The following is a 26,729-nucleotide window of genomic DNA, read 5'->3' as shown; positions in this document are numbered from 1 at the left end:
CAAAGCTAGCAGGTAACAATAAAATTAAATTAAATGTTATGGGCATACTTTTAAGCCATTTTTAAAGAACACTATCTTTTTGTCAACATATTAGAAAGTCCTCATTTTTCCCCTAAACTTTTGGCATATACAGCATGTACAGGAAATAGTTCATTAAGACTAAGTGCAAGAGAAAGACTCACTCTCTCACTAAAATGTCTAAACTTAAGTGCATTTTACAAAAATAATTTTTTAATGAACCACTAACACTGATGGAAACATGAAGACTTAGTAAAACTGCCTTGGATATGCAAACCCATATTAAATGTGTAGGTTTCAGAGATGACCCAACCCTGCCCACAGTACACAAACACACACTTATGCCAAGTGACCAGCTGCAAGGAAAGAAGTTATATGCTGTGAGAAATAATGGACTCTGATCATTAAGAGGAAGGGAGAGCTGATATTACACAATGCAGACAGGGGAGAATTCACTTGACACCCAGTTGATATATGGCGACATTTTTTGGTACTGCCTCTCCCAATTTTGATAGTAAATGGACAAATGTAGTGGATACAGCCCTAGAAGGGTTATGGTATTCAGGTGTTTGACCCCTCTGGGATGAAGACCTGAGTCACACCACCTTGACTGAAAGGAGTGGTAGCCAATGTGAGGGGATTCTAGAATGGGCAGGAGAGGAGGAAGATGATGAGTATCAGCTGCAGTCCCAAAACCATCTGCAGCAGAGAGATATGGCTCCTCCCACTGATCTTGTAAGTTTCCCCAGAAAAAGAAACTAACCAGAGTCCAGAATCCTGAAGGAGCAGCTCCTGGATGGAATAAAATCCTTTAGGAAGCAAGTGGACCCAGGAAGCCCAATGGTGCTGTATTCGTTTCCTTAGGCTGCCAAAATAAAGTACCACAAACTGGCTGGCCTGAGACAACAGAAGTTCATTATCTCACAGTTCTTGAGGACAGAAATCTGAAATCTGAGCTGAGATTAAAGGTAAGTAGGTGTCAGCAGGGCCATGCTCCTTGCACGGGCTCTAAGGAACAATCTGCCTTGCCCTTTTCAGCTTTTGGTGACTCCTGGCATGTCTTGCTTTGTGGCAGTGTAACTCCGGTCTCTGCCTCCATCTTCACACTGCCTTCTCCTCTGTCTCAAACTTCCCTTTCCCTTGTCTTATGACACCAATAACTGGAATTAGAGTCCATCCTAAGTTCAATATGGTCTCATCTTCAGAGCATTAACTTACATCAACAAAGTTCCTATTTCTAAATAAGGTCACAGTCACAGGTGGGCTGCAGTGGATGGCCCAGTGCCCTGCCTAGAATCCCCTTTCAAGCCCAGACACTCATTCCCCCAGCAGGCAGTGAAGTGTCCCCCCCAGGAAAATGCCCTCAGTGACAGGGAGCTGCCTCACACAATACTATGCCCTTTCCTCAGGGGCAGCCCCATGACTCAATTCAGCACCGATCTGAAGGGCGTCTCCAGCCCGGATCTCCCTACAGGAGAGGCTGAGGTCTTGCTGTGTTTGCATCATGGTTCACCTTCCTCTCTGCCCAATCCTGCTGCCTGCAATCTATTCCAGGTGTGGTTCCCAAGAACACACACCAATAACCTTCCTCCATACAAGTCTTCACCTCAGCAGCCATTTCTAGGCAACCTGACCCTCAGGCTCCCTGACCCCTGGCCAAGCCTCTTGACCACTTACTAGCTGGAGAATTTTGGACAGGATACTTAACCATGCTACTCCCAATTTTTCTTATCCACAAAATGGGGACAATAGCAATACCTTCCATGCAGGTGTTGTGAGAATGAAACAAGTTAATTAATCCAGATTTTTTAGAATGCTGCCTGGCAACATAGGAAGTGCTCCATGAATGTTGATTACAAGCTATTGTTATAAGCATGTTTTCTTCTGTAGGCAAAACATTCATTAAGGAATGAATTTGTTTTTATATTAACGTTGTATTTCTTTAGCTTTTCCTAAGTTATAAATCAGTAGGACAATGAATCTAAAAGCAATAAGTTATAATTTATATTATTTCTGGTAATCTAATTATAATAAAATTGAAGTATTACTACTTTTTAAAATCACTATTATCATAATTTCCACATTAATTAATTTTCAGCAAGGGAATGAAATAAGTGGTTTCTGTATTCCTTATACATATCAAAGCAACAAATGTACTGAACTCCTTCTGTAAACTTATGTATTTACTCTAAATTTAATATATCAAACCCAACAAAATCAGAAAGGGGCAAAACTAATTTAAATCGAAGGCTTAACATATCAAAGTGGCTCTGGATCTTAAAATTTATTAGCCAATTAAAATATCAGAAAAGTATCTTATAGAGTTCTTCCCATCAAGGCGATAAATTAACCCTTGGAGATCAATATAAACTTTCAAGGGCAGAGTCATTTAATTCATAAGCTTAAAGTGCTGAAATCTTAAAGGAATAAATTAGCCATACTTTTTTTTTTTTTTTGCATTTAGTGCAGCCATACCTTAAATTAGTTTTTCTCAGGATTTGGATGTATTACTTATTTATTTGTTAGGACAAAAGCAAGTAAGTCCTAGTTAGTCAAAGTAAATCAAGAAAATTAATCCAGCAGACAGAGGACTCGCAGGCTGTTTACCTTTATGTAGTAAATATGTCCCACATTGCTTCCGCCAGCAATCTCACCCAGTCCAGTAAGCGCCAGTCCTAAGAACGATGTCTGGTTGCCTATCCATGTCTCCACTCGTAAGAAATAGCTGACACTTTTTAAGTGCCTGCATATGCTAGTGCTTCAAGTACATTATCTTCAATTCTCAAAATAACCCTTCAAAGTACATATTATTATCCCATTTTCTAGATTAATAAAATGAAGTTCAATACACACAGCTTATAAAACACAGAGCCAGATAGATTCAAGTCTATCTGTTCTTTCCTCTTGCTGTGTCCCACTGAGCACATAACTATTAATAAATCAACTCATATTCTGCTTAAAAGGATTGGAAAAGTACCTAACAATATTGGCATTTCTCCCAAAACAAGAGGAAATATATCTACCATTATCAATTTTTTAAGTTTTCAATACATTTACTTTTCAAGTTAGAGAATAGAATTAACTAAAACGTTAAAATATTGTTGTATTCTCAAATCTGCTACCCATTGCATAAAAATAAGAAACATATCTGCCTTTTAAAAAGTGATTTCTTTCTTTTTTTTTTTTTTTTTTTTTGAGACAGGGTCAGGCTGGTCTCAAACTCCTGACCTTAGGTGATCCACCCGCCTTGGCCTCCCAAAGTTCTGGGATTACAGGCGTGAGCCACCACGCCCGGATAAAAAATGATTTATTTCTTACAAGTGAAGACTCAAGACTAAAAGACTAAACAGCAGATTATTAACTTGAGACGTTTGAGAAATAAAATCACTCATAATATCTCTGCTAATATGCAAAATTCATAGCTTCATATGCTGACAGTAAAAAGAGGCATGGACAAAGATCAAGTTTTTTACGTGAAATGAAAAGATCTGTCTAATACTAAATGACAACACAAAAAGGGTATTAACTGTTGTACTGTTTTATAACGTCTATGGCAGACATTTCAATGGCAGCACTGCTGTAAGAACATGAAAGATTATAGACAGAATTCACGGTTACCCTGCAGAATGTACCCAATTCTTCCAGCAATCAACATTCATTGTTGTGGCTACCATGCAGATCATTTCATTTTATCACTGAACAAATTTTATTTTTATTATGTGCCAATCATTTTACTAAGCCGTTAGCAGTAGGCAAGATAGATAAGGTCTCTACCATCAACTCATGATGCTTACAATGAGCAGGGAAGCAGACCCTGAGCACTTACCTGTGAGAAGAATGCTACAGAAGATAAAATGCATTATGCAATATCAGGAAATGTCAGGTCCTGATACATGATAAGAGATATTACCTTTAATATCTCTTATCACATAATGCATATTACCTTTGGGTGTTTATAAGATGGGAACTTAATGAGCAGTGGGCAAGTGGGGAGCTCAGGTGGTCAAGAAAGGATTCCTAAGGATGTAATATTTTTAAGAAACAAGTAAAAGTTAGCTAGGGGAAGGAGAGACGCATGGCAGACAGGACAAGGATAGCATACGGAACACAAAGTGTCTTACTCAGCTCAGGCTGCTGTAACAAAATACTGTAGGCTGGGAGGCTTAAACACTTAAACAACAGAAGTTTATTTCTCATGGTTCTGGAGGCTGGAAGTCCAAACTCAAAGTGCCAGCATGGTTGGGGTCTGGTGAGAAATCTCCTCCTGGTTTATGGACAGGTAAACTCTTGTTGTACCCTCACATGTAGAAAGAGATCTAGCTCCTCTCTCTCTTATTAGGTCACTAATCCCATCATGCAGATGCAACCCTCACAAGTTCATCTAAACCTAATTATCTCCCAAAGGCCTCACCTCCCAATACTATCACATTGAGGATTAAGACTTCAACATATGAATTTTGGGGACATACAAACATTCAGATCATAACATAGCACAAAGGCCTGAGCTGAGAAAAAGCATGGTGCCTTTTTGAAATACAGAGGACTGGGGAAGAGTCCCTTGAAACAAGGATAGAGAGGCAGGCAGAATGGATTAAGATGTGAACTTGATCTTACAAGCAGCAAAGCCCTGGAAAGTGTTAAGCATGAGTAACATAATCAGATCTGTGTTATCGATGATTTTGAAAGAAAGCAATTACCAAAGGAAACGTTGGTTTCTATCTGATACATGATAAGAGAACATGGTACTCAGCGAGAGATAATTGTGAGATATTTGGGCTCCAGAGCCTTGACTCTCAAAATGAGAACTAGCAAAATAAATGTTCACTTAAGATGAAAGTGTCTTTGGCATTCAAAACTTAGTCTTTACAATTTTTAACAATCTTAGGTGGTTCTTACCATGTGGACAGGGCTTGCTAAGGACTGATGTTCCTCAAAGGGGCTACAGTGAATGACTTTTCCTGCATGTCCTAGTCAACCCCAAACAGAGTGGGAAATATTATCAGCTAATTCATGGATTTGATTTCTGTTTCTACTTTTCCATGAAGGATTATCACAGTTATTCAATTAAGATTCCATAATCATAAATATACAAAATTATTTGTTCACACTGAGTGCTTAAATAATTTTAGGCCAGTGCAGTGGCTCACTCCTGCAATCCCAGCACTTTGGGAGGCCAAGGCAGGTGGATCTCGAGGTCAGGAGATTGAGACCATCCTGGCCAACATGGTGAAACCCCATTGCTACTAAAAATACAAAAATTATCTGAGTGTGGTGGCACACACCTGTAGTCCCAGGAACTAGGGAGGCTGAGGCATGAGAATCGCGTGAACCCAGGAGGTGAAGGTTGCAGTGAGCCAAGATCACGCCACTGCCCTCCAGCCTGCTGACAGAGTGAGACTCCTTCCCAAAAATAATAATAATAATAATTTTTAACTGTTAACACTTAGTACAAGTAACACTAGTTAATCCAAGACACATTGACCTAGTAAACCTTTGCAGCTGTACACAGTAGCTATCAGTCAAGAACAATGTAATACATTATACAACTAGAGTAAAATTCTACAGGCTTTATTTTCAAAGGACTCCTACTATTAAGTCTTAATCATCTGAATCTCATTGGAATTAATAGAAATTGAAATGCAAAAATAAAGCAGGAGTTCTGCTTCTGGTATAGCTGAGTATATGCCTACTGAAACCTCCTGCATGTAACAACTGTAAACTTTAAATAAAACAAAACCAAAAACACCTGAAACTTCTGGGGGTAAATAAAAGCACTCAAATTTTTACAAGGGGTCCAAAATGGAAGAATGAACCAATATGGAGTGGGTTTCCCATTTTTGAGGTTTATTTATTTAGGCTGTGAAGCTGAGGGTGGGCAGCAGTCAAGGCACCATGCAGGGTGGCTAGAGTCACTAGAAACACACAATCTTTCTGGATGCCAGGACCTTAGCATAGGGGTCCGGGCAATCATAGCCATTAGAGAGAGAAAAGGAAATATTAGAGAGGGGAAATCCGGTCAAGCTTGAAATTCTGTATATAAACTATGCCCAAATTTCTGGCTGACCTCTGAGCTCCACATGTATGGGATATGGAACAGCCCAGTTAAGAAAAAACAGACCTGAAAAGGGACTTGCCCAGGTGCCTGAGAGTGAGAGTCTGCAGCTTGAGTCCAATTAAGTTAATTACCTGCTAAAACAGAAATATCAACATTATTTGGAAGAACATAACACTCAGAAGAATCTACAGTCTCCACAATATCACATATCACATACATAATGTCCAGAATACAATGCAAAAGTATTCAATATCTGAATAACTAGATAAATATGATACATTTACAGGACAAAAAACAATGAAAAAAAGCCAATCACAGATGACACAGATGCTCGGATTCACAGATAAAAACTTTAAAGCCGCTATTACAGTTATAAGAGGTAAAGGAAGACACTCTTGTAATGAATGAAAAGATAGTTAAGGGCCGGGCGCAGTGGCTCAAGCCTGTAATCCCAGCACTTTGAGAGGCTGAGGCGGGTGGAACATGAGGTCAAGAGATCCTGGTCAACATGGTGAAACCCCGTATTTCCTAAAAATACAAAAAATTAGCTGGGCATGGTGGTGCGTGTAGCCTGTAATCCCAGCTACTCAGGAGGCTGAGGCAGGAGAATTGCCTGAACCCAGGGGGCGGAGGCTGCCGTGAGCCGAGATCGCACCATTGCACTCCAGCCTGGGTAACAAGAGAGAAACTCCATCTCAAAAAAAAAAAAAAAGAAAAAAAGAAAAGATAGTTAATATCAGCAAAGAAACAGAAACTATAAGACTGAATAAAATGAAAATTCTATAGGTGAAAAATATAAATTCAAAATGTGTTTGAAGGGCTTAGGAGCAGGATGGTGATGAAGAACATGACAATGAATTTGAAAATAATACAAACCATCTGATCTGAAGAATAGAAAAGAAAATTATTGAAAAGAAAAATTAACAGATTCTCAAGGCCACAGATCTAAAAGTCTAACCTATGTGTATCTGACATCTCAGAGAGAAAAGAAAGACTGTGGCAGAAAAAAAATATTTTAAAATAAAGAAAAAGCACGTTCTAGGCCGGGCGCGGTGGCTCATGCCTGTAATCCCAGCACTTTGGGAGGCCGAGGTGGGTGGATCATGAGGTCAAGAGATCGAGAACATCCTGGTCAACATGGTGAAACCCCTTCTCTACTAAAAATACAAAAAATCAGCTGGGCATGGTGGCACCTGCCTGTAATCCCAGCTATTGGGGAGGCTGAGTCAGGAGAATTGCCTGAACCCAGGAGGCGGAGGTTGCGGTGAGCCGAGATCGCGCCATTGCACTCCAGCCTGGGTAACAAAAGCGAAACTCCATCTCAAAAAAAAAGAAAAACAAAAGAAGCACCTTCTAGAAATACTCCTAATTGCACATGGAATACGCTTTCCCATTTTAAAAAAAGTTTTCTACACAAGTAACACACAAATGTGGTAAGTGTGCCTCAGATGTTGAAACGCATTTAGAGAAATAATAATAAAGTAGCCTTAAGATATTATGAATTTAGATTAGAGCACAGTTGTAGTCCTCTGTATAAATGGCAAATCTGAATTCCGCCCCCCCAAAAAAAATATTTCTTTTAAAATCTACTAAGCTTCAAGACTCAAGGTAAAGTTATTAAATTCATTTTGTGGTATTAAGTGTATGCTGTGATATGCATAGAATCTATATGTTTAATGCCAGCAAGCAAATTACCTCTAGTACCATCAAACATTAATTTATAAATTGCCCTTCCTGTCACCTCTCTTCTTTATGCTGGAAGCTGATAGAGGCAGTGGAAGTGAAACAGACATAAGCATGACAATTAGATTCTACACAAGAAAAATGTCATATAAAAATTCTTGTAAGATGAGTCCAGGAAATATATCTGCCAGCACTGAAATATTGTGTTCTTGTTTATACACAATGTAACAGAACAGCCTTTGTATTATTTTTAACCATTCATACTTAAAATAATCTATACTTCAAAGGAGAGTAAACAGTGCATAAGCTTAGATTGCTCTTTACTTCATAACTTGGTTCTTGTATAATAGATATTCTTAGGACCAGACAAGTCAATCTCTAAATAAACATTAACTTCCTCTGTGTTTCCAAACGTAGAAATAAAGATGAACATACAACATGAGGAGTTTCTAACTAAACAATTGTTAAAAATCCAATCGTATTTAAGGCCATATATGGTAAGGCTAAAAATAATATTTAACCTCTTGAAATCATACCCATAACAATAGCTAATTCTACACAGTTAATTTAAATGAAGAACAAAGGAAATTTCAAAATAATCTGAACAAAAGAGCTTTGGAAGTTGGAGGACAGTCTGTCCTACTGAACAGAATTTTTAGATTAATTGTTATCAGCAATGAAGCCAATCAAAAATTGCCAAGTTCTATTTTGTTCTTTCCTCTTTGCTATTCTCATGAAAGTGAAGCTCTACTACAGGTCTTCCCTGCCTTTTTGTCATAATACATTTTTCAAAAGCAACAAGGGGATGGCATTTTCTAATCTGAGAATTTAGTGTGAAATAAATCAACAGGGTCATCAAAGCAAGTATTCAATAATTACAAATTACTACAAACATTTAAAATAGAAAATATGGATTTTAATTTCTATAAGGCATGCATAAACAATTTACTTGATTGCATGTAGGGCTATGAATATATCTAATACATGATACAAATAAATACAACTAAAAAGTTTTACAATAATATTATTTTTTAAATTTATTTTCTTGAAATAGAGATAGAGTTTTGCTATGTTGCCCAGGCTGGCCTCAAACTCCTGGCCTCAAGCACTCCCCCAACACAGGCCTCTCAAAGTGCTGAGATTATAGGCATGAGCTACCGTCTGGCTTAATATTCTAATTATAAAAATATGTTAACAATTATTTTAATAATAAGTTTCCTTTAATATGTGAAAGAACATTTTAGAAAAGATTTGTGTTTTTCAGCTTTCTTAAAAGTGGTTTACAAATAAGTTTTAACTGATGTCCCTTTTTGTTAGTAAATTTCATACAATAAATGAAATTATTCAAAATTATTCAATGACTTTATAATTAGCTCCATGCTCAAAGTAGTGTATTAATAAATGTTTGTTGAAGGACACTGCTGATGATACTGCTCCTCTTTACTTGAATTGAAGAGAAATTGAAAGCATCTTCTTTTTATCTCCACCCCACTTCAACCTCCAAATAAGAAGAAGGAGCTCACAGGATAATCAATTTTTTAAAAAATGAAGAAGACACAAGTCAGTCTTAATACTAGGAAGTTAATATTTTTCTCTTTCACTAAGTCATTTATTTCTTGGGAAATTAGAGCTAAACGACTAAGTAGGCCCCTTTCTTAGGAAATACCCTAAACTTTGGGAGGGCAGAGAAGCACCCAGGGTAATGAAATCCATGGAATAGGCAAGCACGACCACAGATGAACTGTGGAGAGTGCCAGAGAATAGGCTACTCAAGCTATCCTAATCTTTAAGCCAAAAAGGCCAAGATATCCTCAAGGCTTGCAAGCCTCCTGGTTAGCTGTCCAAGGTAGGAAGATGACTGAATTTCGGATGGAAGTCCTGGATGTTAATTAGGACAGTGGCTTTCCTGGAGTATCTATTGAGGTCCTGTCTCGAGCCATTTAACATGAGTAGCCATAGGAATTTTTAAAAGAACTAACTTTTATTTTATTGGAGACAGGGTCTTGCTCTGTCACCTAGGCTGGGTGCAGTGGTGCAATCATGGCTCCTCACTGTAGCCTCGAATTCCCAGGCCCAATTGATCCTCCCATGTCAGCCTCCCAAGTAGCTGAGACTACAGGTGCACCCCACCACACCTGGCTAATTTTTGTATTTTTTTTTTGTAGAGACGGGGTTTTGGCATGTTGCCCAGGCTGGTCTCAAACTCCTCAGCTTAAGCAATCCGTCAACCTCAGCCTCCTGAAGTGCTGGGATTACAGACACGAGCCACCATGCCCAGCCTGACAGTTCTTTTTCTCACACTCTCTTAGCTCCATAGTTTAATCAAACTCAAGTAAAATTACACAGAATGATGAACTTTCCTGGGAGTTTACCATGTGTCAGGCAGTGCTCTGTGCCCTGGATAATATGTATCCTCTCATTTAATCTCCACAATAACCTTACCAGGTAAATCCCATTATCATCCCTATTTTATGGATGACAAAACTGAGGCTTCCAAAGGTTTCGGAACTTACTTGAGGTCAAGCTGTGAGCTGAAATTTAAACTCAGGTCTGTCAAACTCTGCAGTGCAAGCTTTTATCCACAAGATTACACTTCTGTTCAAATGAAGGAAACTTGGAAATAATGACAACAAGCAAACCTCTTCCATCCTCTCTACTAAAGAGCTTTCACACACTTCATCATGGACTATCTGAGATCTGCATGTTTATGGGAAAGTGGTAAAGCCTGAAATGAAGTTAACAGCCGGGCTTTTTAAAAGGAAATTCAAAACAGAATTATTGAGAGAGGAAGACACAGTGTCTAACTGCACAGACATGGTAGGGTTAGTATGCCCCAAAACTGTCCAGTAAAAAGTGAGAGCAGCAAGATAATTTAAGCAATAATCAAGATGGAGATATTTTTGTCTGTTCAATAGAATATTCTATCTTGATCGATTCAACCATTTCCTCTCATATGAGAGATATTAGTTACTGGCTTCTATCAATAACAGCATATAATGTAAGAAATGAGCAAAAATAAATTCCACATGTCATTTCTTACACCTCAACAGCTACATTTTTTCACAACTTTTTGATACTAACAGATGAGAAAGAAGGCCACTTTTGCTCAAGAACTAAAGCAGAGTACTGAACCCATCATCAAGAGATATCACACATTGAAAAAGATAGCAGCACAGGTTTCCAGAACTCTGAGTAGGAAAGACCTGGGAAAAAAGATGGGCCAACAGGTAGCAGATATCAACTTCCACAGGGCATTGAGGAAAGGAGTGAGCAACAAAGACCCTCACATACTTAGTTTTTAGATATTACAGACTATGAGAGAGGAATATTATATGCTAAGAGAAGAAGCAAATGTAGAGGTAGAGGTAAAAGATAAAGGAGAAATTGAGTGATCGAAAATCAGCATCAGAGAAGATGGGAGAGAGGATGGTTGGATGGATGGATAGATGAATGGCAGAATATGGATGGGTGAGTTTGATTTGGACAAAGAAGAATCACCTAGTTCTTTGGAACTGGTTAGTGCATTTACAAAAATATCTGATGGTAGCAGGCAAAAACACAAGCAAGTTTTCAACTATTAGTCCGTACTGAGTAGGAAGCATAATTACCTGTAAAGAGTAAAGGTAGCAGGCTATGATGCTTAAAGCGAATGAGGTTGTGGGAGAGATGCTTAGTGAATGCAACATAATTACTCAACAGAGTTGAGGGCCTAGCTGATACTATAATACCATACTTAAATTCTACTCTAAGTAGACTCTATTATCACTTGGAATTACTCCAGCAGTCCTCTGTAGTCTGAGTGTTTCAGGGAGTGGGTGGGGAGGGGAGAGATATAGTTGGAGAGACCTACTGTTGGTGATACGTGTGCAAGTATGGAAGAGGAATGGTTAGTTTGCTGCATAGAGAATTACAACAGAACAGAGAAGGAACTAAAGCAAGGAGGGGGTGATATACAAGAAGAGAAAAGAAAGAGCTAGGGGTCTAGTAAAATCTAAATTAAAAAATAAATGCAAACCAAATCAAAGGCCGAGAAAGCTGAAAGGCTGGCAGGCTGTGATCAGAGACGGAGTTGAGACAGAAGAGGTGGAGTTGTTCTAAGTGATTCCAAATTACAGGAGACGGTTGTAGGACAGGGTTCCTGGAGAGGAATTGATAGTAAGGACCTCAAACCTGGGTCAACTGAAGAAATGTGAGACCAGATTGCTTGGATGGCAGGAGATACAATGGGGACAGCAATGAGTAAAATAGGCTGTCAATGTCCTCACTGAACATGGAGACTGGCCAAGTGGTCCACAGGAAGCAGAAACAAGAGGGGAGAGAAACAGGCAGATCCAAGTAGTATGTGCCTTAATGCCTGGGACTGTGGCACACAAGGCTGAATGTCTCAGAAGCTGTGCTGAGGAGCTCAGAAAATGGAGTAAGATGCCGATCATTTCTCTGGGTTGTGGTCCTTGGGGCTCAGAACAAGCACACAGCATCATCATCACAGAGACTTGCCCCCCAACATTATATGAGTGGCAAGACCTTGTCCCAGCCAGCATCCATAGCTATAGACTCTTCTCTCATTTTCCTCACTGTCACTTTCACAGCTTTCAGTGTCACCTCCACATGAGTAACTTCCAAGTTTACGTCTCCCACCTTACACTCGTAGTTCTGAAGCTCTACCTAGCCTTCAAGATGTACTTTCCTAGACTACTGGCCATTAATTCACACTCAAATCAAACACTCAAGAAAGTCAGCATCTTTTCCCCAAAACTATTGCTTCCAGCTTTTCCTATTCTTCCCACTAATCCAGACGGAAAACAAGGTGTCATTTTTTAATCATTCCACACTTTCTCACTCATGTCTATAAAAGTTGTACCAATTATTCCTTTGTGATGCTTCCAAGGCCATCCTTCCTCTTACACTTCACTACCATCCCCCTAATTCAGGCCCACGTAGCTGGCTTTGTGTTATTACAAGAGATTCAGGATTCTCTACCTGGTTTCCTTCCTGGCTTCTTTCTACTCTTTATACTAATTTAAGATTAATCTTTCTGAAACATTACTTTTCATATGTGAATCTCTATTCATAAACCTCCCATATCTCCCACGTATTTCCATAATAATAAAAGCCAAACTCTTTGCACAAACACTGTTAAGTCCTTCATAGGAGGCTTCTCCCATGTCTCCAAAACCACTTCCTATTACTTCACTGCAGGAACCAGACACACCATGATTATTCCAATTCCTCCTATCCCCATAGATTCAATAGATTTTCAATAATTCATATTTCTGATTATATTTACTTTATCTACTTTCACTACAAAGCATAGATTTTAATTAAATGAAGATTTTAATTCATTAAGATTCAAATAACTTGGCATTTGTAAAAATGATTTAGCAAAATTTCCCTAATGGGCTATGAAAGTATAAATTACTTCCACAGTTGCTCACTTTTAATTTATAATTTAAAAGATGAGGGAACCATTAATAGATGCCTGGAGTTTAGTTGTTAATGAAATTAACTTAGTAAGGTTTCAATCCTCAGAGAAGGGAAATCTTGCTGATCACAACTTTCTGAAGTCCATCCTAAGTGCTTCCCGTTTGAAGATGATCATACCTAGAAATGCATTACACATTTCTACATACACACAAAATGTGCAGCTACAGTGGAATACATTCATGACAGGTTGTAAATAATAATGTATATAACAGAGAATCCCCTGATCTACTGGATAAGGAAAACTTTCTCACCTATAAACCCTACATACCACTTTCTACCATGAAACATCAGTTATCTCCAATCCTTAGATTCATGTGGTGTTAAACAGGATTATAACATGCTATTGATGAGGAACTAGGGCTAGAGAAGTTAATCAAGATAGTAAATAGCAGAGTCAGAATTGGAGCCAAGGTTTTCTGACTCCAAGTCCAATGCCCTCTCATTCCATACTCTTTCAATAAAAGATTCCAAAGAATAATAACTGAGAAACTGAATAAAAGACCCCAAGGCACTCCATAGAATGAAGAAAAAAAAAATAGAAGGGAGATTAGTTCAATTTGAAAAGTGTTAGATTAGCAGTGCCAAAATCCAGGTAAAGACACATACCAGGAAGAGAAAGTGCTAACCGGAAGCTTATATGGGAGGTTGATCCTGGAGATTTTTTTTAAATGAACTTCTGGGAATTCACAGGAAGAGAGTATAGAAAGGCAAGGAGTGAGGTGAAAACAGAGCCTTTGGAAATGCCTCTACCACATTGAGTGTGGGGTGGCACAAGAGAAACAAGGAAAAAGAGGAATGAGCAAGAGAGAGGCAGAAAGAGAATGTAAGGAGACAATGGGCAGTGAAAAAGACGCATGCAAGAAAGAGGAAGCAGGCAACAGTCCAAAATGATTCAGAGAGCATGAGGGAGGTTATGACTAAGAAAAGCCTATTGGATTTTAAAGAAACAGACACAGGCCTCTTGAGAGGCAGAATTTAGTACAGTGATGGGAGAAAGTCAGAACACATGGAGAGGGGTGATCAGCAAGTGGGAGCCGGGCACATGTCATTCATTCACAAGGACTGACAGAGAAGGGAAGGAGATGTAGAACATAGCACTGTAAGCCCTGCTGGCAAGCACCTTGCCCGTTTTGCTCATCACTGTCCCCAGCACCAAGAACAGTTCCGGGCATGTAATAGATACTCAATAATTATTGGTTGGTTGGATGTTGTTGAATTCAATCAAAGTTATTTATTTCAATAAATGTTGTTTGGATAAATAAATGAATTAATGAATCAATATAGTACTTGTATTTGAGGGAGTATGAAAGACTACTCTTCATGTTATCGCACATAATTCAGGTCTCAATGCTGGAGTTGTACTGTACAAACTAAAATCTGGTTATAAGATAAAAGCTGTGAATGCAGTTCACATCATCAGACTTCATGCAGAGTTGAGGATGGAGATCTTGTCTAGAGGTTGAAGTTAATCTTTTTGACAGTTATCTGAGTGAAAATGGAATCCTTCAGACCAAACAGAGAACTGGAGGAAAATCGCTGAGTGTCTGCAGAGTAGAATTCCCTCTCTGCCTTGACCAAGAAGGCAGCAAAAGATTGAAAGGAACTCCTGAGGGGTGGATTGTTAAGAAGAGGCTCTCCACCCGAGACAGGCAGGAACTGAGTTAAGAAGTCCAGATAAGTGCCTACAATGCTGTAAAAACCTTTTGCAGCTAGATGTTACCTATCTCAGTTTGCTAAGGGTTCTTGTCCTCTGTGTTAATTCTTTCAGTTCTGCCTCACACTTAAAGTCTTTTGAAAGTTTTAGTCTGGGCATGAGAATATAAGAGTTCAGCTAGCACTTGGAGTGAGGAGGGTGGCTGGCACCATGGTGGCAGCAGGAACAGCAACTAGAGTGGAAAGATCCCAAGCATTGGGGATGTGGAGTAACCACTGAGACAACTTGAAGTTCAAGGATTTGTTGTTGTTGTTATCAGATGACGTGGTGTCCTCTTAGAGGAAATCTAGGCAAGATTTTGTTTTTCCTCTTTTTCATTTGTTTTTGTTTGGTTCTGACAAAGGCAACTTGAGCAGATATAAGCAATAAAGGAGGAAAACTTGTAGATAGTAACAGAAAGAAATTACAATTACAAGGATGTATGTGATGTCATTGAGGAAAGCCCTGGAACGAAGGAGGGGTCATGAGTTTCAAAGGCAAGATGGGGAGTTAGTTTTTGCAAAGGGGCATAAGGAAAGACTGAGAGAACAGAAAGAAAGAAGATGCTTCTGAGAAGCTCATCTGGAAATTAGTGGGTAAGTCAGCTGCAGGGCTTATGGAACACAAAAAGTTAATGAAGCTGCGTTGGAGAGGCCACCAGAGAGGCCAGTGACTAAGAGGCTTTTGCAAATCTTGAGGGGCTACATCGCTGGAATTTCCAGAAACTCTAGTCAGCACAACTGAATGCTGTCTGCAGCAATACTTGGCAACCTGGAAAGGTTTGTTGCAATTGTTGGAGGTGCAGTCCTATGTGTTAGCCAAGCTCAGCTCACCATAATGGATCTACCACACATGGAGTCATAACAATGGGATAAACTCACACCTCATAGAAGAATCTTCTCACAGTGTTAGAAACAACTCTAAAGGAAGGTTCTAATCAAAAGAGTCATAATTAATCCACCCTGCTTATTTTCCTTCCAATGGAGTCAAGTTGTACTGTTCATACCAAGATCTTTAGGGTGTTCCAGGTAAAAGGAGTCTTGGAAGTCATCCAGTCCAACCTCTCACCTATTATGGCTTTCACTTTTAGAAATCCATGGAAGAAACTATCAGTGAGCACTGGCATACCCGGGCTCCCCTGCATTTCTCAGCCTCCTCTGAAGTACACATGTGAGGCTGCATGGCTGAGCTATGGCTAATGCCACATTGGTGGAAGTTGTGTAAGTCACTCCCAGGCCCGACTTTCTCAGACGGAGGAGAAACAGCCAAGTTGCATCACACCAGAGTCTGCTTGAGAGAGAAATATACTTTGACAGTGTTAGTCATTACTATTTGTGGACTTGTCTGTTTCATCAGCAAGCATTCATTAATGGGAAGCCACTTTTTCATAATCTAGCAACTCAGAGTTGTCAGTGACTCTAGAGAAAGGGATGGAGATTATTACCACCCATATACCTAAAAGATTTAAATGGTGGAAGCAGTCATGAAACCCATTGTTACTTTGCAGTAGCACCTCACATACCTAAAAGTTATTATGTCAGACATGATTTGCAAAGCTAAAGCCTCAACTCCCTAAGAACGAGAGAGTAAGCAGCAAATGCCTAAAACAACCCAGGCTGAGAGCAAAATAAAGCTTTTGAGCTTCTTTTCCTGGTAAGCTCTTCAGGCTGGATTTCTTTACGCAAGTTATTTCAGAGTAAATAAATCAATCTTGGAAATTTGATTATCTCCCATCAAATGGGAAATTGGCCAGGCACGGTGGCTTATGCCTATAATCTCAGCACTTTGGGAGGCCGAGGAGGAGTTGAGCCCAGGAGTTTGAGACCAGCTTGGGCAGCACAGCAAGACCTCATGCCTACAAATTATTTAAAAATTAGCCAGTCATGTTGGCGTGTGCCTGTGCTCACAGCTACTTGGGAGACTGAGGTGAATCACTTTACCCTGGGAGTTCCAGGCTGTAGTGAGCCATGATTGTGCCACCGTACTCCATCATGGGCCACAAAGCAACCCTCTCCCTCAAATAAAAAAATAAAATAGAGACAAATAGGAAATTGAAAACCCAAAAAAGAATGGCCTGAAAAGGGGCAAAAACATGCCATTCTGATAGCGACGGAGAGATTGGGAAAACTATAAAAGGCAACGCACCCAAATCAAAAAGCAGGGCATAGTGCCCCATTTTATAAAGAATAATTGAGCCCACTGCCCCTCAGAGTCCTGCAAGCATCATGGAAGGAGCTCAGCTCACAACTGATGCTAATAAAGATGACTTCAGTCTTCATCCAAGCTTTGTAAGCTTCGAAGGAAGGTAGGAAAGTGTGGAAGAAGTTTCTGGAAATGGTAACTCAAAACTGTCAGTGTTTAAAGACATAAACTTGGTCATTTGAAAAACTCACTTATGAGAACTACCTTATTGCCTGAGTTGCCTCATAAAGCTGCTTAAAAAATACGAGACATTGCTGGGCATGATGGCGGCTCATGCCTGTAATCCCAGAACTTTGGGAGGCTGAGGTGGATGGATCACCTGAGGTAAGGAGTTCGAGACCAGCCTGGCAAACATAGTGAAATACCATCTCTACTTAAAAAATACAAAAATTAGTCAAGTGTGGTGCCAGACAGGAGAATCGCTTGAGCCTGGGAGATGGAGGTTGCAGTGAGCCAAGATTGCATCACTGCACTCCAGCCTGGATGACAGAGTGAGACTATGAGACACTATCTATTGGAAGAGGTCTGACTTAGAATGGGTGGTTCCTCCTGAACCTGTCTAGGCACATACATCCAGCGTGAAAGACATCAGGCTTCCATAAGCTAAATCAAGATCTAAAAGTCAAGCTGAAAGGACGTTAGAGATCATGCAGCCAAGACCCCGGCAAAAAAAGTTAGGTGACTAGAGGGCATACATTCATCTCACTGCAGAGGGGGAACTACAGCCAGTGTCGTATTTGAGAGCCGGAATATTACTAACATCACAATTTCCTAGGCCTACTCACAACCCTCTACATCCCTTCCCAAGCCTTCCGGTTGGCCCGCAGGCCTGATGCACTCACCTGCAGAAAGCAGTGTCCAACCGGAGCATGTTCTGCAAGGGTGGAATTGTACACCTGCCTCCAGAAGATGGGCTCGTTGTCATTCACATCATCCACGGTGATGCTCACCAAGCTGGTGGCGGAGAGCGAGGGCTCTCCGAGGTCCTGGGCCACTACTCTCAGCTCCACCGCCTCCTGGACCTCTCGGTCTAGAGTCCGGAGGGTGCTGATAGCACCGCTTTCGGGATCAATGGTGAAAGATGGTCCACACTCTGCTGTGGGTAAAGCCTCTGGATTGCAGGGAGCCGAGAGTTGGACTAGCCTGTAGCGCAGCCAGGCGTGATCAGTGCCTGCTTCGTCGGCGTCGGAGGCGCTGACCCACAGGACTACAGTGCCAGGGGCCGCGGCCTCGGACACTGAGGCCTTGTAATGCTGTTGGCTGAAGAGAGGTGGTTGGTCGTTGAGGTCGGCGACCCGGAGTAGCAGCGTCTCCTCAGTGCTCAGCGGGGGGGACCCCGCATCGGTGGCCACCAGTCGTAACTCGTACAGATCGCGGCTCTCTCTGTCCAGGGGCGCATCGACGCAAAGGAAAAATACCCCTGGGGGGCCGCCGGGCCGCAACGCGAAGGCTCCCTCTCCGCCTTCCAAGGACAGAGAGATGCTCGCGTCTCCCAGACCAAGCTCCCCCGCGGCCTCGTCTTCCTCCTCCCAGTCACCGTCCGCATCCGACACGGAGAAGCGAGCCACATAGTCGCCGGGTCGGGCGCCTTCAGAGACGCGGGCGACGCCTTCCTCTGTGAGGAAGAGCACGTGAATGGCTGGCCGGTTGTCATTCACGTCCAGCACGGCGATGGACACGCGCACCGTGGCAACCTCAGGCTCGGCGCCTCCATCGCGGGCCTCCACCACCAGCTGGTGCCAGGCCTGCGCCTCGCGGTCTAGAGGTCTCCGCACTCGCACCACGCCGCTCAGCTCCTCCACGGCGAAGTAGGCCGCGTCGCCCAGGGCCCCGCCGCCACTCCCCGCCGCGGGCACTTGCCGGGAGCGGACGCTGTAGCGCACGAAGCCATTGGGCCCCAGGTCGCGGTCGGTGGCGCGCACGCGGCACACCTCCGCGCCAGGCGGGGCGTCCTCGCGCACCGCGGCGCGGTACTCTTCCTGCTCAAAGACCGGGGGGTTGTCGTTCTCATCCAGCACGCGCAGCTCCACAAGCAGGCTGCCTGTGCGCCGCGGGCGGCCGCCGTCCCATGCGTCGATCTGCAGCCGGTGCGCCGCCGCCTCCTCTCGGTCCAGGCGCCGCAGCAGCACCAGGTCTAGTGGCTCCAGGGGCGACGAGGAGCCTGGCAAAAGCGGTGACGGTAGTGGCCCCGGAGCCCCGTAGCGCAACTCGAAGAACGGGCCTGCAGGGTCCTCGGGCAGGTCAGACGGTAGCACCAGGGTGTATCCCTGAGTGCTGAACAGCCCGGCGTCGGGATCCTGGGCACCTGGCAGGCGGAAGGCGGTCCCCGGAGGGCTGAGCTCAGAGACGTCGAGCTGCAGGGAGTCGAGGGGAAAGCGGGGCGAGTGGTCATTCACGTCGTTGACGCGGATCTCCACCTGCACCACGGCGCCCAGCAGCGTGGCGGCCACGAAGCTGTAGCGGTCCCGCCGTTCGCGGTCCAGGAGCCGCGCAGTGCGGATAATGCCGGTGTCCGGATGCACGTGGAAGTCGTCCAGCAACGGGGAGTCATCCGAGTCCTCCGACAGAAAGAAGCCGCTCCCCTCCTGCTGCGCGGGCGGCAACCCCGCGCGGATGTCACCGACCAGCGTGTCTGGGGGAAGCCCTTCATCCACGGAAAGGGTGAGGTTGAACAACTGGGCAGAAGAGCCCGAGGCCCCCCAGAGCCACACGTGCACCAAGAGCCCGAGCACGGAGCGCTGAGTCCAGGCGCCACTGCTGCCTGGCCGTCCGCGGGGTGTCTCTCTCCTCCCCGGGAGCAGAAGGGGCTTCCCGACGGGAGCCCCCAGCTGCTGACGCCCTTCGCCCATCTTCCGCCCACAAGGGCTCATTTCTCCGCCAGGTCCTGGGAAGGTTCTCGGGTAACTGCCAGCTTGTGGCAGGATCGCAGAAAAATCCAGGAGCCTCGTCAGTGTCTAAGCCAAAGAAGAAAAGACTTTGTTTGGCAAACAAACCGAGGGACCCAGGAGTTCCCGAGGTTACATCTGCAACTGGTGAAAGCGTCCTCCTCTGCCTGCAGCTCACGCAGACAGGGAAGCTCTAGCTGCCTCTGCCGCGGCAGCCACCTCTTCATCCCCTGGATTTCTTTAAAAGAGTCTCATCTCTTTTTCTCTCTCCTTTTATTCCTTTTACATCTGTTCCTTGTTCTACTCGTCTGGTTGTTCCCCCCAGTAAAGTCAGGTGCATTATTTCTTTTGCCAGAAAGGAGGAGATTATTTGAAGGGCGCGCACACAAGGAGAGGATGGGGATCGGGCCGGAGGAGGGGGTGGAGAAGGGCGGGGAGGCCGGGAGTCAGGGCGCGGGGTGGAGGGAAGGAGGGAGGGAGGGAAGGAGGGCTGCGGTGGTGTCTGCTGCTCCAGGGGCGGGGCGGGGCGGTCTCTCCCCGTGGCGTCTCCCCGCGCCCGGGACCGCGCGACTCCGGCTCCGACCCAGCCTCCGCCGCCTCCCTTCCCCTCCCCGCCGTGTGACGCGGCGCACACGAGGGCAAACTCCAACCTGCGAGCCGCGGCTCTGCAGCAGGGCGGTAGAAGAGCAAATGCAAAATCCCTGGGAGACCTGCAACGCGGGGCGGGTGGGGGACGCGCAGGCCGGGCGTCTGCACCCGCTTGGCGTGCCCAGTAGTGATGGGTGACGGGAGCGGCCTCTTTGCGGCCTCGCCCTCCATCCCCTTGACCGTCCCTTAGCAGGCCTGACGCTTGGCTTGGGCTGAGCAGAGAAGGTGGGGGTTATCATCACTTTGGGGTGCCAAACTTGTGTTCTCCATTTGGCGAGAGGGACTCCCGTCCGCAGCGGAAGAACAGATGGAGTCAAAGGCCGTTGCCTAGCTGGGGCCAGGATGGCTGCGAAGGGGAGAGGGCGGAACTTGGAAAAACCTTCCAGAAAACCCGAGAAATCTGTGGCACACATGGTGCAAACCACACTTTATTGTGCCGCGCTACTACTCAGCGATGTGTGAGCCTCTTGTCACTACCCTCTGCCACCAGGAATGAGGACAATATATCCGCCTTGAGAACCCTTTATCTAAATTCAGCGCCATCATGACACTTCCAGGGTGTTTGACGATGCTGATTTATGAGCAGAAAGCCCTAGTGGCTGACACCCCCTCAACCCCTCAGCGCTCCACCACCGCCCCTAAGCAAGGAAGTTTGCAAGCGAGACCACTCCACGGATACCACTTTCAAAACTAGCTTCTGTCTGAGCGGAACGCAAATGCCAATAAATAGCCATAGTCGCAGATTTCCATTCAATTATCCCTAATAATCGATAGAAAGTGATAAATGTCCTCTAATAAAGTATGCCTGAGAAAAGACTCTGGGCTCTTAAGAATGGCTGGCCGTATTTAGCAAATGGTTTCTGCAATTTTGCATTTGGGCCAGAGGGAAGAATTAATTTCCTAGATACTGTTTCTCTTCTTTAGGGAGGACCAAAAGCCCTGCATAGTGGTTTCTTGCAGCAACAACAAAATGCCTTTTCAATGTGCAGTGGAGTTATATATAATTGCTAATCCACAGCCACACTACCTCTGACGAAATAACAATAAAATAATTGACTTTGTAACAGATATGTTGCCATAAATGGAGACATTATTAAAATAAATTTAGCTTTCATTCCCCAATGAACTCTCTTTAACCATTAAAGCGATTTGTTATGAGTCTTTAGAACCTTTTTATCTTCAGTCACTGCATTCTCACCCTAACTAGTCCCTTCCCTCCACACTTGCCCCTCTGTAAGTCATTCTTTTTTGTTTTTGCTGTTGTTATTGTTGCTGTTGTTTCTCTGTCACCCAAGCTGTAGTGCAGTGGCACAATCGCCACTCACTGCAACCTCTGTCTCCTGAACTCAAGTGATTCTATCACCTCAGCTTCCGGAGTAACTGGTACTATAGGTCCCCACCACTACGCCTGGCAAATTTTTACTTTATTTTATTTATTTTTTGTAAAGATGAGTTCTCACTATATTGTCCAGACTGGTCTCAAACGCCTGAGGCCAAAAAAATCCTCCTGTCTAGCCTTCCCAAAGGACTGAGATTACAGGCCTGAGCCACTGAAACCAGCCTATAAGTAATTCTTGAATGAGCATCTGGATTAATGTTTTTAATTAATATGTCTCAAATCATATTATCTCCTGCTTAGAATCTGAAATGATTCCATTGTACTTAGCTTGTAATTCAGACTCCTTCAATCAAGCTTCTTTTAATAGTGCAGGTCCAATCCATGTTTCTGATCTTGCCTCACTCCACCACTCTGGACTCAACCATCTGCCTTCTTTCTCTCCTTGTACCTTTGAATTGTTAGAATTTACCATGCATGGGAGTTCTTTTTTCTGCTTTGGAAAGATCTAGCTCTTTCTCCTTCAGGTCTCAAGTTCAGTGCCCTCTGTTAAGAAAGATCTTCCCTGATCATCCTACCTCAGATCTCCTAAATCCTATTATATCCTTTCAACATATTTTATTCACAGCACTTATCCGCATCTGAAACCAGTTTGCTTTTTTTCACTTGTTTATTAGATTATTACAACCTTAAAACCCTCATTCTGCTTTATCTCAGCACCTAGAACAGTACCTAGCATGTAGTGGGTCTCTATTTACTAAATATGTGTTGGACAGATAGTTGGTTAAATCTTTGGGTAGGTGAATGGATTTGTCTATTAAAGTAGAAGTTTGAAGCCATAACCAAGAACAAATTGGCCGTGAGAATCTTCACTGTGATCAATTCTATCTTTGCAATCTTACTCATCTAAATCATTCTGTAGGGCTTCTTGAACTTATTTTTCATCTTCTTCAACTTACTTTGTACACCATTGTATTAGTCTGTTCTCACATTGCTAAAAAGAGCCTGAGACTGGGTAATTTATAAAGAAAAAAGACTTAATTGGCTCATCATTCTACAGGCTGTACAGGAACCAGGATGGGATCAGCTTCTGAGGAGGCCTCAGGAAACATAATCCTGGAAGAAAGTGAAGGCGGAAAGTGCAGGCAGGAGGAAGAAAATGAGCAGGAAGGTGCTATACACTTTTAAATGAACACATTTCACGAGAACCCACTCACTATCATCAGGACAGCTTAGGGAGATGGTGCTAAACCATTCATAAGAAACTGCCTCAGGAGCCGGTCACGTCCCACCAGGTCCCACCTATAACACTGAGGGTTACCATTCAACATGAGATTTGGGCGGGAAACAGATCCAAACCATATCAACCATCTTGTTAACAAATATTTACTTGAATCTAAAAATAAAGAAAAAGAACCATCTTTTTCTGCATCTTTCACTGACACATTCTCTGTAAACAGTGGTTTCGTTTAGAAACAGCGGAAAGCAAATGGAAAGTCAGGAATTTCAGGCTTCTATTTTCCCATTAGTTCTAAAGCTTTATATTTCAAGCATGTGCAATTCAAGGTCTCCTGTCCATTGCACAATTAACCTTCGTTGAAGGTACTGAATGTCCTTAATTATAGAATTAAGAATTCAATTTTGTGAAGTAAGAGAAATAAGGGCATTTCTCAGATATGTGAAAAATAATTTTAGATAATTCAGAAGCCAGTAGCCTGCAAGAAATAGGTCAAGGTCTGATCCTTGTAAGGGAAGCATCATGGTGTAACTGGCCAGAGTTTTAGCTTTAAAATTGGAAATCTCTTATTGTGCTCTATAACTGGGGGGAGGTTACTTAAATCTTAAGCCTTAGAGTTTCCTCCTTTCTAAATTGGGGATGATACAGCTAAGTTACAGGGATGTCATGAGCCTTAAATGAGACAATGTATGCGGATGGGCATATAGAAGGCATCTGGTAAATGGGATGTTTTTGCCCTCTTTTGTTTGTGTGATGAAATGTTTTAGGAGTGAATTATTTTGGAATTCTCAGTAATATCAAACTCTGACTTCTTATTCCTTCAGAATGTGTGAAGAAAGAGGATATAAAATTCCCACTATCTGGCAGGATGCAATGGCTCATACCTGTACTCCCAGCACTTTGGGAGACCAAGGTAGGAGGATTGCTTGAGCCCAGAAAGTCAAAACCAGACTGGGCAATGTGGCAAGACCCTATGTCTACAAAAAAAAAAAAATTAGCCAGGCACACTGATGTATATCTGTAGTCCCATGTATTCAGGAGGCTGAGCTGCCAGGATGGCTTAAACCCAAGGTGTTTAGCTGTGTTCATGTCACTGCACTCCAGCTTGCATGACAGAGCAAGAGCCCATTTCAAAAAAAATGCCCAGTATTATAAACATAAACTATTATTGGACAAAAAGGCTCAAGACAGTTCTTCACTTTGTCTTACACAGTTTAAGTAATACAGGAAGTCCATCTTCAAAAACATTTCCCCCCCAGACTTTAGATAGCCCTCAGCTTTGTAATAGTTAAACAGTGTAGTTACTAAGTGCTCAAATCAGTGTTCAAAGCACCCCAAGTCAACCTTTTAGAAAAGGAGTTATAATTATTATCCCCATCTCACAGATGAGGAAACTGAGGTTCAGGAGCATTGCATGTCATGTGACCAAAGTCACACAGGTAGTAGAATTGAAACCTGAACCCAGTTTTGTTCCAGTGTCCATGGTCTTCATTGGTCATTTACTGACTTCATCGTTTTCTTTAATCAGATTGTCTTCTTCTGAATTATTAATGAAGTCGGCACAGTGATATAATGACTTTTGGGAAGACTTGGGAGAACTACAGAAGGAGGAACTTGTAAGCATGTTAGTGGGCATCATGAGGAGGCACAGGAAGATAATCACAAGTCAGTAACTGAAAATGCAACAAAAACAAACCAACTCTGCACTTAAAAAATGGTACTTAAAAATTTGGGAGGCTGAGATTACCTGAGGTCAGGAGTTCGAGGCCAGCCTGACCAACATGGAGAAACACCATCTCTACTAAAAATACAAAATTAGACAGGCATGGTGTCTCATGCCTGTGATCCCAGCTACTCGAGAAGCTGAGGCACAAGAACTGCTTGAACCCAGGAGGCAGAGGTTGCAGTGAGCCAAGATCGCGCCACTGCACACCAGCCTGGGCAACATGAGCAAAACTCCAACTCAAAAAAAAAAAAAAAAATAGTACTTCGAAGCCAGTAAGGAGAATCATGTGACATGGAGGGTTTCTTCCCAACTTCTCACCCAGGAGAATGACCCTCTGAGGGTTAAAAAGGGTACATGACACCAGGGAGCCCCCATGTGAAGCTCCCTTGCCTCACATGCCATCTTTCTGAAAATGGTTCAGCCAAAGAGTGTTTGGAGCTTGTGATGGTTAAAGGTGATGTGTCATGTTGGCCAAGGCTACGGTGCCCACATTGCTTCGTGAAACTCTGGCCCAGATGCTGCTGGGAAGGTCATGTCATGTTGGGAAGAACCCTAACTAATATAGAACTTTGTGGAAGTGGAGATAATTTAGTATTTAATATTATAGCTGGTATTTAGAATCTACATGCATTTTGTGCTCTTAAAGTTTTTAAAATCAGAATCTTGGACATAATTGGGATCTTAATAAGTAATCAAGTACATCTTTCTATTTTAGAATCTAAGCCACCAAAAAGAGATGATAGTCTTTTCCTTTTTTAAAATGTTGAGAACCAATTCCACATATGCCTGTATGATATTCTTAACTCCACAGAATATGATTACATTTTACAGATTATGAATTTCTGATTTGAATATCAACATATAGTTATTTACTTTGATTTTTTGGGAAGATGAAGAAAAACTGGCCAATAATTTTTTATGCCAACCCTTCATCACATAGTTGAAGGGAACTATAACAAGGCTTACCGTTAAGCAGGTTTATCATACTATATTGAATCACAGTTTCAGATCTAGTGGAAGCTGGAATGTAAGAATCACATACACCAAAGTTGTCCCTGCTTTTGAAGATTGTGGTATAAGTAGGTCTCAGATAGAACCCCTGGCTAAGGTAATTCCTGCCTAATTTCCCCTTCTCTCTCCTAACGTGCTTATTATCCTTCTCAATACTTGGTAAGGCAGACCAGCTTTCCCCATTCCCTCCAACAGACTCAGGATGGCCTATAAAGGCCAATCAAACCTGCTTTTCCCCATTCCCTCCAACAGACTCAGGATGGCCTATAAAGGCCAATCAAACCTGCTTAACCACATAGCCCCTACAGTCTGGCTTTTCTAATTCTGTCTTTGGCACAACCCCATTTTGCCTTTCCTAAAAGCTTTTCTTTAGATGAAATAATCTCAGCTCCTCACTTCCCCAACCCTTTAATCATTTTGTTTCTGTTCTCTGAACTCCTTCCAATTTTCCTATATATTGTATCAGATGCAGAAACCAAAACCACACACCATTTTCTAACGGGGTCTATGCATTGCCAAACCTGGGGAGGCTGACTTACTTCTTCAATCAGAAATCAGAGCCAAGTCCAAAAGGTTAACAAGTAGATGTTGGAACAGGTGTGACACCCCTATTCCAATAAAGCAACACTTTCTGAGTTGGTAATTATTCGGTGTGGAAAGATAATCTACTCGTTTTCACACAAAAGAATTTTTAGAATATTCATGTATTTGTATAAGACAGCATGATAGATAAAGCTGGTGAAGAAAAAAG

At 42.7% G+C, this 26,729-nt stretch overlaps 1 protein-coding gene across 1 annotated transcript in view; it reads right to left on the bottom strand.

The window, feature by feature from the left end:
• DCHS2 (dachsous cadherin-related 2) overlaps positions 1 to 20,442 on the bottom strand; it is a 289,412-nt gene extending 268,970 nt beyond the window's left edge. The window contains exon 1 of the mRNA XM_008992578.4: positions 17,978 to 20,442. Within this exon, the coding sequence (XP_008990826.4) occupies positions 17,978 to 20,005 (2,028 nt within the window). The 5' untranslated portion in view covers positions 20,006 to 20,442. The remainder of the gene's footprint in view (positions 1 to 17,977) is intronic.
• Between the last annotated feature and the right edge of the window lie 6,287 nt (positions 20,443 to 26,729).

Source organism: Callithrix jacchus, chromosome 3 (assembly GCF_049354715.1).
Source record: "Callithrix jacchus isolate 240 chromosome 3, calJac240_pri, whole genome shotgun sequence".
Taxonomy (NCBI): Eukaryota; Metazoa; Chordata; class Mammalia; order Primates; family Cebidae; genus Callithrix; species Callithrix jacchus.
The sequence above is the reverse complement of the archived record's forward strand: the minus strand, read 5'-3'. Positions and strand labels throughout refer to the sequence as shown.